General features: G+C 44.0%; 1 protein-coding gene across 1 annotated transcript in view; it reads right to left on the minus strand.

Annotated features, from left to right (window-relative positions):
• Positions 1-6,074: 6,074 nt before the first annotated feature.
• The window catches only part of polh (polymerase (DNA directed), eta), a 17,381-nt gene continuing 11,396 nt past the window's right edge, over positions 6,075-12,059 (minus strand). The window contains exons 8-10 of the mRNA XM_079635958.1: positions 11,723-11,788; positions 10,171-10,343; positions 6,075-7,107 (exon numbers count right to left, since the gene is read on the minus strand). Of these exons, the coding sequence (XP_079492084.1) occupies positions 6,213-7,107; positions 10,171-10,343; positions 11,723-11,788 (1,134 nt within the window). The 3' untranslated portion in view covers positions 6,075-6,212. The remainder of the gene's footprint in view (positions 7,108-10,170; positions 10,344-11,722; positions 11,789-12,059) is intronic.

Below are 12,059 nucleotides of genomic sequence, written 5' to 3' on the forward strand. Positions count from 1 at the left end.
GTGATCACTGGGAAACTCAATGTAGATGGTCTTGCTTAAATGTAAATGTATAAACTTGAATGGGATGGTTCTTGATTTACAAAAAATATATGTTTCCCTTTACAATAGAAGCCACTGAGGTCCTTCAACTGTCTGGTTACCCATATTCTTCTAAATATCTGCTTCCTCGATCGCCCCCTGGTGGCCGGATGCAGTATAGCTCTTATCGCCCTCTCCATGCAATGTAAGGGGATGTGTATGGAGTTCATTTTGTGCCATAATTAAACAAACAAATCCAGCATTTTGCAAACAAACTCGATCTGCTTTGCAAAGGAAAACTCTGAAAAAAAAAAAAACGGGAGACTAGCGCTAAATCACTCCCCTAGCTTAGCATCATCTACTGTTTTAGAAGTGGAAGTTGCTCAACTGCATTTGTGAGAAAACCGAGCCGAGAGATCTCATAAAAAGCCAAGTGTCTCACAATCATAACTGACAGATATGCATTTGTATGCACTAGATTAGGTATTTGTTCAGAGGTTACATGCAATTTGTAGAATGTTTTTTATTTATTTGTGAAATATTATTTAGGCTCATTTATTTATAGTTGTAAAACACAATACATTTTTGTTACTCCACAGCATTTTCACTCAAATTGACCTTTGAACTTGCACATTGCTTTGTTTGCTAGTTGAGTTTTCCTTTGCACAGCAGATTGAGTAAGTTTGCAAAATGCTGGCACAATATTAACTCCATAGACGTGAGACAAACTAATAAATCTAACACTTCAAATAATTTTTTCCAAAGATCACACTATTGTTAGTTCAAGTGTAGGTTTTAGTTTGTGACATCATGATTGACAGCTGAGATTGACAGCTTCTCTGAGTGTAGTAGTCAGTCACTCACTGAGGCGCCAACAGACTTTTCTGAATCTTCACGAGTTGGAGATTGGAGCTTTAATTTCTACATTTCCATAACTGTGTATTTCACACAACTATAATTAGTTTTTCTGCAGTAAAATAAACCGATACTACTGCGCAGACTCCAGACTTCACTTACCACAGTTGAAGAGAGTAAAGGTGTCTCCATCTTTTTACAGTCTTTGAAGGTTTGGGGGCGATTTTGGGATTCAGCCAATCACTACTCCCTACGTTAGTCCACTAATACGGTTCACTTGAAGGAGTAAATGAGCCAATTCGGACAGCCGTTGAGTGTACATCGGCTGTACTTGTTATTGTGGTGCATTGTGGGATAGAATGAGTGCACTAAATATGGGACAGCACTACAAATGGCTGTTCCCTCAAATAGTGCCCTGTTTGAGGGTATGGGGGCGATTTCGGATTCAGTCTATAGTTAGGACAGGTTTTAAGGGGTCAACAGTAGAGATGTATATTCACATCTGACTTTTTGGACATTTTAAACTGCCTCAACCTCACCCAGCATGTCACTTCACCCACACATAATCATGGACATATCCTGGACCTGGTCTGTTCCACACCCTCCCTCACCATACATAACCTTTCATTGACCGACCTCACAATTTCTGATCATCTGGCCATCACCTTGGATATCATTACCCCCTCTCCTACCGTCAAACACACAAGAACAATTACATTTGGAAACCTGAAATCCATTAGTCCCATCTCTCTCACCTCCTCCATATCCCATGCCATCTCTACTTCTTCGCTTCCCTCCGATCCGATTGCCTCTGATCTAGTTAAATTCTACAACCGCACACTCTCCACCTGCCTCAACCAAATAGCCCCTCTTAAAACTGCCTCAGTCTCCTTCTCCACCTCTGCACCTTGGTACACCCCAGATCTTCACATTCTCAAAAGACAAAAAAGACAACTTGAAAGGATCCATTAAAAAATCCGGTCTCACTGCTGTCCATGCCCAAGCCTACAAACACGCCATAACCACATACAGTTCTGCTCTCAAAACTGCCCGGTCCAACTTCTACTCACAACTCATCCACTCAAATTCTTCTGACCCCCGTACATTATTCTCCACATTTGCAAAACCCAAGGACAATTTAACATCCACATTCACTATAGACAAATGCAATAACTTCCTGTCATCCTACCATACCAAAATCCATACCATACACTGTTCACTAGCATCCACTTCCTCTGCTGCTCCTCTTCCTGAATATCAACTCACTCCGCTCACACACCACAGCTTTTCCTCCTTCTCTCCTCTGTCTCCCTGACACCTCCAAACTCCTCTCAACCATGAAATTCTCCAACTGCCAGCTTGACCCGATCCCTTCTCCTCTCTTCAAAACCTGTCAACAAACCCTCATCCCTCTCATCACCATCATCATCAACACTTCCCTTACGTCTGGATCTGTTCCATCCCCGCTAAAACTTGCGTCCATCACACCCCTCCTGAAAAAACCTGGCCTCAACCCTGACAATCTGGATAACTTCAGACCCGTTCAGAACGCGCCGTCAACACACAACTCCATCAATATCTCCACTCCTCTCAACTCTTCGAAACATTTCAATCCGGATTCCGTCCACACCACAGCACATAAACAGCCCTTCTTAAAGTCACAAATGATCTCCTCATTGCTGCCGACTCTGGTTTCATATCCATCCTCCTTCTCCTCGACCTCTCCGCTGCATTTGACACTATAGACCATACTGTCCTCCTCCATCGTCTTAAATCTATTGGCATCTCTGGTACAGCACTTCTCTGGCTCACATCTTACCTCTCTGACTGTCACCATTTTGTCTCTGTTAACAACTGCAACTCCCACACCGCCCCTGTCACCCATGGCGTCCCCCAAGGTTCAGTGCTCGGCCCCCTCCTCTTCACCATCTACATGCCTCCCCTCGGTCAGATCATCCGCCACCATGGACTCCATTTTCACTGCTACGCCGCTGATACCCGAATCTTCTTGTCCACCAAATCCATCTCCCCGGCTATTCTCACCACCATCACCGATTGCATTTCCGACATTAAAACCTGGATGGACAATAATCTTCTTAAACTCAACAGCAGTAAAACAGAACTCCTTATCACTGGCCCAAAATCTCTCCTCTCTTCTATTCAGAACTTTACTCTCCTTATGGACGGACATATTGTCACCCCCTCCCTTTCTGTCCGAAACCTTGGTATCATAATGGACTCCACCCTCTCATACCAAACACACATCAACCATATCACTAAACTATCCATTTTCCACCTCCGCAACATTGCCCGCTTTCGCCCCTCCCTTACCTTGTCAACAGCTGAAATCCTCATTCACGCATTCATAACGTCAAGACTTGACTACTGCAATAGACTTCTCTATGGACTTCCTACCAATCAACTACAAAAACTGCAATACATCCAGAACTCAGCTGTCCGCCTCCTAACCCACACCCGGTCTAGAGAACACATCACCCCGTTCTCCGTCAGCTCCATTGGCTACCTGTTCATTATCGCATTCAATATAAGCTCCTTCTCCTCACCTATAAGTCCCTCCATAACCTGGCCCCGCCCTACCTCACTGAGCTCCTGGAACAGCACCAACCCACCCGCCACCTCCGTTCAGCTGGCACCAACCGCCTTACTCCGACTGTCCGCACTAACCGCCGGACTTTGGGGGATCGAGCCTTCGCTATCACCGCCTCCACCCTCTGGAACTCACTCCCTACATCCATTAGAAACTCCGACTCACTACCAAACTTCAAATCAGTACTCAAAACCCACCTGTTCAAACTAGCTTTTCCTTAAACCCCTTGTTGTTTTGTTTTATTCCCCATATGAAGCGTCTTTGAGTGTCCAAAAAAGCGCTATACAAGTGTGATGTATTATTATTATTATTATTATTATATTGTGTATCAGTATATTGGATCCGTGCAGCTCTTAAAGTGACAGCAGCCTAATATTCCTGAGAAGGCAGAGCGTTCTCTTGGGGAAGTGCCCCTGACAGAGCTGGCGACCGGAGAAGACTGGGACGAGAGCGACAAGGGGACGCGTCGCCCACTGTCATCCGCGCCCTCTTTGAGTTTGTGTAAGTTCTTTCTTTGACAAATTGGGTACCGTCAGCCGTGAGGCAGGCTGGGGAAAGGAAGGAAAAGGATAACAAAGGATTCTCCCCCGGCCCTCCTCCAGGGGAAGGAGTGGTCCTGCTACCATCTCCTGAAGAACTAACAATTTAGAGTTGCTCGTCTCAGGAGCGCCGCTTTGCCTGGCGATCAGCATGCGCTACCATCGAGAACCAATCATCCAGCCATGAGCGTTCGGGGCACGGTGGAGGGTTCCACTCGAGCCCGATACTCTCAGCTGCCCGGGCAAACATGGCCGTCAGCTCTACCAACAATATTATCCGGAAGCACCACAGTTTGCGACGCCAGATAGGGGGGTGTGGCCCGAGGAGGGTGATTCGTTGGGGAAGCCCACACCGTCACCCTCAGATCACCCTGGCCATCAGCCAAAGTAGCCCTCTCACGAGAAGAGGAACTAGATCGGGGTATGGCAGAGGGGACTTTACCTCGTGTGAGGTCATGGAGTCTTAATTGCAGCGTCGCAATGGTCATCATCCCGCATTGGGTACATGACTCATCCACAAATGCAGCCTCAGCCTGATGATAGCCCAGACGCGAGACAGTGCTTGTGACTGTCAGACGGAGACAGAAAACGACCACACACAGAAACACACAGGGGTGAAGTGACTTCTTCAAAAAGATGCACCCGTGCAGCTCTTTTAGAAAAAGTTCACTCTTTCAGCAGTGCTGAAGCACAGAGAGGAAATCAAAACACAGTGTGCAAGATCTAAGAGAGATCTATAGCAGCAGAATTAAGCTCTTTTAGCGATCTCCGCTGAACGTGCCGTCACACCAACACAACACTGAAGAGGCTTGACTCGTATTTAACTCGCGAAGTGATAGTAGAGCACAGTAACCCTCGGCTCTGAAGCGAAAGCATGAATGCGAGAATGCACACGCAGGGCGGAGCTCACGATGAAAATTCCGCAGATCAAGGTACTTTGCCTACCATTGGCTCGTTTTTTCAACTCGAAGGTGATTGGGCTCTCGGTCGAGACCCTGATGCGTCAGGCGTTCTGACATAACATAGAACGTGACTGACTGAAAGGGAACAAGTACACCAGGTGTCATGGAAAATGTTCCCAGTTCCAGCTGACCTAGTTTATGCAGCCTAACATTGAATTATAGAAGTTGATAATGTGTTATGTGAATGCTAGGTTAAAGAGATGTGTTTTTAGTCTAGATTTAAACTGACAAGAGTGTGTCTGCTTCCCGGACAATGGTAGGAAGACTGTTCCAAAGTTTTGCTGCTAAATAGGAAAAGGATCTACCGCCAGCAGTTGCTTTTGATATTCTAGGTATTATTAACTGGCCGGAATTTTGAGATGGCAGTAGACGTGAAGGACTATAATGCGTTAAGAGCTCGCTCAAGTACTGCGGAGCTAAACCATTTAGTGCTTTGTAGGTAATCAGCAATATTTTAACATGTATACAATGTTTATTTGGGAGCCAACGCAGTGTTGACAGAACAGGGCTAATATGGTCATACTTCTTGGTTCTAGTAAGAACTCGAGCTGCTGCGTTTTGGACCAGCTGGAGTTTGTTTATTAAGCGTGCAGGGCAACCACCCAGTAGAGCATTACAATAATCTAGCCTTGAGGTCAAGAACAAATTAACTAACTGTTCCGCATGTTTCAATTAAAGCATATGTTGTATTTTTAAGATGGAAGAATGAGGTTTTACAGATGCTAGAAATGTGGCTTCCAAATGAAAGATTGGTATCAAAGAGCACACCCAGGTTCCTAACCGATGACGAAGACTTGTTTCTGTCTTTTCTATCTCGGAAAGATTTTCTTTTCAATGTAATAAACATTTTCCATCTCAGAATTTGAAGCACGTCATAATTTTGACTTGTCATAATGAATTAGTATGTCAATTACGAATTACAAAGCATGATTTTTTTTTCTTATTTAGCTGAAAGGAGCTTCCATACATGTAAAAAAATAAAGTTATCTACATGTTATTATGACCCCTTTAATAAATTGCAGTTGTTTTAATATGCAATCATGACTTAGTGTCCCAATGTTTAGTGGAAAGAAATGGCTTTTGAACATAATATTCTGTACAACAACTTGTTTATTATTTACATCAAAAACATCTTAATGTAACAAACACGAACATTTGAAAATCACAAATATTTATAATCAAAACCTGCTCGTATAAAAATCTTGTCCAGGTAAAGTGCTGTTGAATATCTTAGGTCTTCTTAAAGAAGAAGTCCAATGTGCCAGAGTTTCCCAGCACTCGGGCTCTCTTGGCCTGAGGGCCGCTCTGGATCCGTGCTCTGCTCTTCCCATGGGACAACAGAGGAGATCTGGCGGGAACGGGACCGTCACTGGGGGCCGAGGAACTGAAGGATTTCTGCAAGTCCAGAGCGAAGTGATAATCTGTGTGTTCAGGCATTTCCCAGACCAGCACCTTCTGTCCACAGCGTTCACACACCTGAAGATCCTCGGAGGAGCTCGGTTCTCCACACACCTGAAGATCCTCAGAGGAGCTCGGCTCTACACACACCTGAAGATCCTCGGAGGAGCTCGGTTCTCCACACACCTGAAGATCCTCAGAGGAGCTCGGCTCTACACACACCTGAAGATCCACTGAGGAGCTCGGTTCTACACACACCTGAAGATCCACCGAGGAGCTCGGCTCTACACACACCTGAAGATCCACTGAGGAGCTCGGCTCTACACACACCTGAAGATCCACAGAGGAGCTCGGCTGTACACACACCTGAAGATCCTCGTCTTTGGTCCACATCCGCCCGTTTCCTTCAGAGAGCCCGAGGTTTTTCTCCAGGCTCTTTCTCTGGAAGAAGGAAGAGATTCCAGAGCCTTTCTGAGACCTGCACTGGCTGAGTGTGTTTTTCACAGGAGTGTGTGACGCGTCTTCCTCCGCTCGCCGCTTGTTCCTCTCGGCTGCCTTCTCGAACAGGGACTGGATGGCCCCGGGGCTTCTGGTGGCCGGCTGTGTTTTGGGGGTTTGCGTTGAACTTGCGTCGCTGCTCAGGAAGCTGGTTATTTCTCCTGAGGAGGATGAAGGTACATCACTGAACTTACTGGCTGACAGATGAAGGCAAGTCAAGGCCGGAGACCTATGAGAAAATAATGAAGCCTTAGCAAAGTAACTCAACTGTTGTAATTATATATATATATACACACACATACACACACAGCATCCGGAAAGTATTCGCAGTGTTTCACTTTTTCGACATTTTAAAAATTCTACAAACAATACCCCATAATGACAACGTGAAAGAAGTTTGTTTGAAATCTGTGCTAATTTATTAAAAATAAAAAATAAATCACATGTACGTAAGTATTAACATCCTTTGCTTAATACTTTGTTGAAGCACCATTGGGACCAATTACAGCCTCAAGTCTTTTTTAGTATGATGCTGCAAGCTTGGCACACCTATTTTTGGGCAGTTTCTCCCATTCTTCTTTGCAGAACCTCTCAAGCTCCATCAGGTTGGATGGGGAGCGTCGCTGCACAGCCATTCAGATCTCTCCAGAGATGTTCAATCGGGTGCAAGTCTGGGCTCTGGCTTGGCCACTCAGGGACATTCAAAAAGTTGTTCCATAGCCACTCCTTTGTTATCTTGGCTGTGTGCTTAGGGTCGTTGTCCTGTTAGAAGATGAACCGTCGCCCCAGTCTGAGGTCCAGAGTGCTCTGGAGCAGGTTTTCATCACAGATGTCTCTGAACATTGCTAAATTCATTGTTACTCGATCCTGACTAGTCTCCCGGTTCCTGCCGCTGAAAAACATCCCCACAGCATGATGCTGCCACCACCGTGCTTCACTGTAGGGATGGTATTGGCCAGGTGATGAGCAGTGCCTGGTTTCCTCCAGACATGATGCTTCCAATTCACCTTTGGCTAAGCCCCGCCCCCCTTAGTTACTGTTGCTACGTACGTCAACATCTGGGCTCTGGTTTGGTATCAACATGGCTTATGCTGTGACGGCTCTTCCTGCTGAAGTTTTATCAAACTTCCAAATAAAGTGTCGGATAGAAGTAGGCAAAAGGGGCTCAGTGTGCGTTCGAAGGCTTTATTCAAGACATACCGGCGAAACACAAGCAACAACAAGCATCCAAATAGAGGCAAAAGCATAACGGTCACAGTCAAAACATGACCCACCGCATCATATCCTAATGGAGACGGAGGCTGGGACTCACAATATCAGGAGCAACACTGTTCATGCAGAGCTGGTCTCTATTCACTTCTATAATAGTTATTACAAAGCAAACGGACTACGCAAGTATAAAGTTGTGTTTATTAGCAGCGTGTGCTAGCGTATCAACAATTAGGGTAGAGAACCGAAATCATAACCTAAAACTGTCTAACTAGTATAACTTCACAGTGAGGTTAAAAGCTAAATGTATCTTAGAACACAAAAGTGTGTTGTTGATCTTGAGGGGTTTCGCTGACTGAGGACGTCCACACAGTTTAATCCAAAGACGACAATTGTCAGGATTTGACTTCGGTTTTGGGAAGGGAAAAACGGACACCCCTCCAACCTCTCTGGGAAACACGTATCTGTGTTACAAATGCCCCAGGCACAACGGTTAACCATATTTCTGATAAAACTACGACGGTAATAGCCTGCCGAGACCAACAATATGAGACGTCTGTGTTAAAGTCAATGGAGCGCTGTGAAGAAGTGTCGGAGCGCTGTGGGAGCTCGTTCTTGGCTGCGCTGTGATTGGCTAAGCCACACCCTAGAATGTAGATTGACCAAAGGCGAATTCAGACCAAAGAGTTCAATCTTTGTTTCTCATGGTCTGAGAGTCCTTCAGGTGTCTATTGGCAAACTCCAGGCGGGCTGTCATATGCCTTTTACTGAGGAGTGGCTTCTGCTGATTGGTGGAGAGGTGCAGAGACGGTTGTTCTTCTGGAAGGTTCTCCTCTCTTCACAGAGAAACGCTGGAGCTCCATCAGAGTGACCATCAGGTTCTTGGTCTCCTCCCTGACTAAAGCCCTTCTCCCCCGATCGCCCAGTTTGCTCTAGGAAGAGTCCAGGTGGCTCCAAACTTCTTCCATTTACGGATTATGGAGGCCATTGTGCTCATTGGGAACCTCAATGCTGCAGAAATGTGTCTGTACCCTTCTCCTGATCTGTGCCTCGATACAGTCCTGTCTCAGACGTCCACAGACAATTCCTTGGACTTCATGGCTTGGTTTGTGCTTGACATGCACTGTTAACTGTGGGACCTTCTATAGACAGGTGTGTGCTTTTCCAAATCATGTCCAATCAACTGAATTTATCACAGGTGGACTCCAATCAAGTTGTAGAAACATCCCAAGGATGATCAGTGGAAACAGGATTGCATCTGAAGTAAATTTTAAATGTCATAGCTAAGGCTGTGAATACTTATGTGCATGTGATTTTTTTTATTTTTAATAAATTTGCAAAGATTTCAAACAAACTTCTTTCTTGTTGTCATTATGGGGTATTTTTTGTAGAATTTTGAGGAAAAATAAAGCTGCAAGCAGCGATGAAAGGGCCCTCGCACCCGTGCCACCCGGGGGCTTTAGGAAGGCAGAGCATGGTGGGCAATTTAAGTAGGTAACTATAGGAGGAGTATGTCAAAGACAGTTACAAAAATGTCCTTTAATATGGTGATAATAGCATGCTTTATCACTCAGATAAGTGCTGCTAGCATGTTTTAGCATGTTTCTAGCATGTTTAGAACTCAATGGCATATCTAACATGTTGCTAGTACTGCATCTCTTCATTTCAGAGAAGAATAATAATAATAATAAACAGAGCAATTCCAATAGGGTCCTCTCAGCATCGGTGCTCGGGCCCTAATAATGAATTTAATCCATTTTGGAATAAGGCTGTGACAACAAAATGTGGAAAAAGCGCTTCACTTTTGAATACTTTCCGGATGCACTGTATGTCTCTGATTGGCTACAATGAGATCTCGAATATATCCACTTGTAGACGAATCAGCTGATAGATGCCAGAAGGGTTGATCATTGTAGCCAATCACAGACATGTATGTTGAGCGCATGAAAACAATGGCCAATCAGAGGGGTTTAAGAATCCGCTCAAAAGCTACAGGGAAATTTTTTACATTTCATTACCCGAAGTTGGTACTTTTGACAACTCGGTTGTTTGTTTGAGCGGACAGTTCCTGCATCTCACTCACCACGCCTCCTGGTGGCTGCCTGCAGTATTGAGGCTCTTGATGATAGCAAAGCCGTCTGAGGTCATCTTGGTGGCGTCGTATCGCACCAGCGCACAGCAGCGAGAGAAACTACAGGCTCGCTTCTCTCCCGCCTGCCGGACGCCCACCGTCAGCTGTTTGGCCACTCGCCCGTTCTGCAGAGAAACACACATTACAGCATCGCTGAGGGATAATCACACGCCAAACGCTAGTTCATGTTCACAGCATCGCTGAGGGATAATCACACGCCAAACGCTAGTTCATGTTCACAGCATCGCTGAGGGATAATCACACGCCAAACGCTAGTTCATGTTCAAACTCTTGACCTTGCTCACGCAGGCCTACACTACCAGTCAAAAGTTTGGGATCGGTACGATTTTTAATGTTTTTAAAAGAAGTCTCTTCTGCTCAGCAAGGCTGCATTTATTAGATAAAAAATTAATAATAATATTGTTAAATATTATGACAATTTAAAATTACTTTTCTATTTTAATATATTTTAAAATGTAATTTATTCCTGTGATCAAAGTTGGATTTTCAGCATCATTTCTCCAGTCTTCAGTGTCACATGATCCTTCAGAAATCATCTGATGCTCAAGAAATGTCTTTACTGTCACTTTAGATCAATTTAATTAATCCTTGACGAATAAAAGTATTGATTTCTTTTGCCCAAATAATAAAATAAAAATTCTTACTGACCCTAAACTTTTGGACAGTAGCGTATAATGTTACAAAAGCTTAACCAACTTCCCTAAAATGACCAGAAAATAGCTTATAAATCTCTCATTATGCTTTAGGGGTGTGTAAGTATCCGGGGATGAAGTTCACACAGCCTGAAGCTTGCCTAGTAAAATACATCAGGATAAGGATTGTTTATTAGCTCTGACCGATTTGTGATTTAAACTAAAGCAAGATCAAACAGCGCTGATTTTTTTTTAAAACACTGATGCGGAAACCAGGAGGAACATTGTGTGACAACTCCAGTTACAATACCTTTCAATTCACAAATCACAAACATTTACTTAGGATTAATTGTAGTAACACACTAACTGTAAACATGGTATTGTGGCAGAAATGTGGGATAATCATATCAAATGTTATTGTATTATTAATATAGACATTTATTAAATATTAAAGGAGTAACGAAATATAAGGCAAATTACAGAAACCAATGGTTAGTTTTAATAAGAATAGTTCTATCTCAGTAAGAATATAAAAATTTGACCCTTTAAAAATTAGGTTGTTAATGTATATCTATCCCCAACTCAAGCTACTGTCAAATGTGCTGTCAAATTAAAATAATATATAAATGTACAAACATATATTATATAAACAGAAATGTATTGTTTTGACTGCCCTAAATATTTTTATTTATTTAAAAGGCCCTTCATTTTTGACCGGGAACAGGATTTAACATAATACTGTGTGTCATTGGTAGTATTAGTAAATGTGAATATTTCTGGGCACTTTAAAAATTTTGAATCTACAAGGCAACAAACTCCTCCGCTCAGTTCCTTCATCAGTGACGTCTCACCATGTCTCTGTCTTTGCTCAGTCGTTCCTCTAACTCGAGGGCGAGCTGATGGAGCCAGTGCTGAACCTGCACACACACACACACACACACACACACACACACACACATGAGCATCACGAGCAGGAACACACACAAGATCATGAGCATCACGAGCAGGAACACACACACACACAAGATCATGAGCATCACGAGCAGGAACACACACACACACACACACAAGAGCATGAGCATCACGAGCAGGAACACACACACACACACACACAAGAGCATGAGCATCACGAGCAGGAACACTCACTCACACACTCACACACACACACACACACAAGAGCATCACGAG

Source organism: Phoxinus phoxinus (genome assembly GCF_949152265.1).
Source record: "Phoxinus phoxinus genome assembly, chromosome: 14".
Classification (NCBI taxonomy): Eukaryota; Metazoa; Chordata; class Actinopteri; order Cypriniformes; family Leuciscidae; genus Phoxinus; species Phoxinus phoxinus.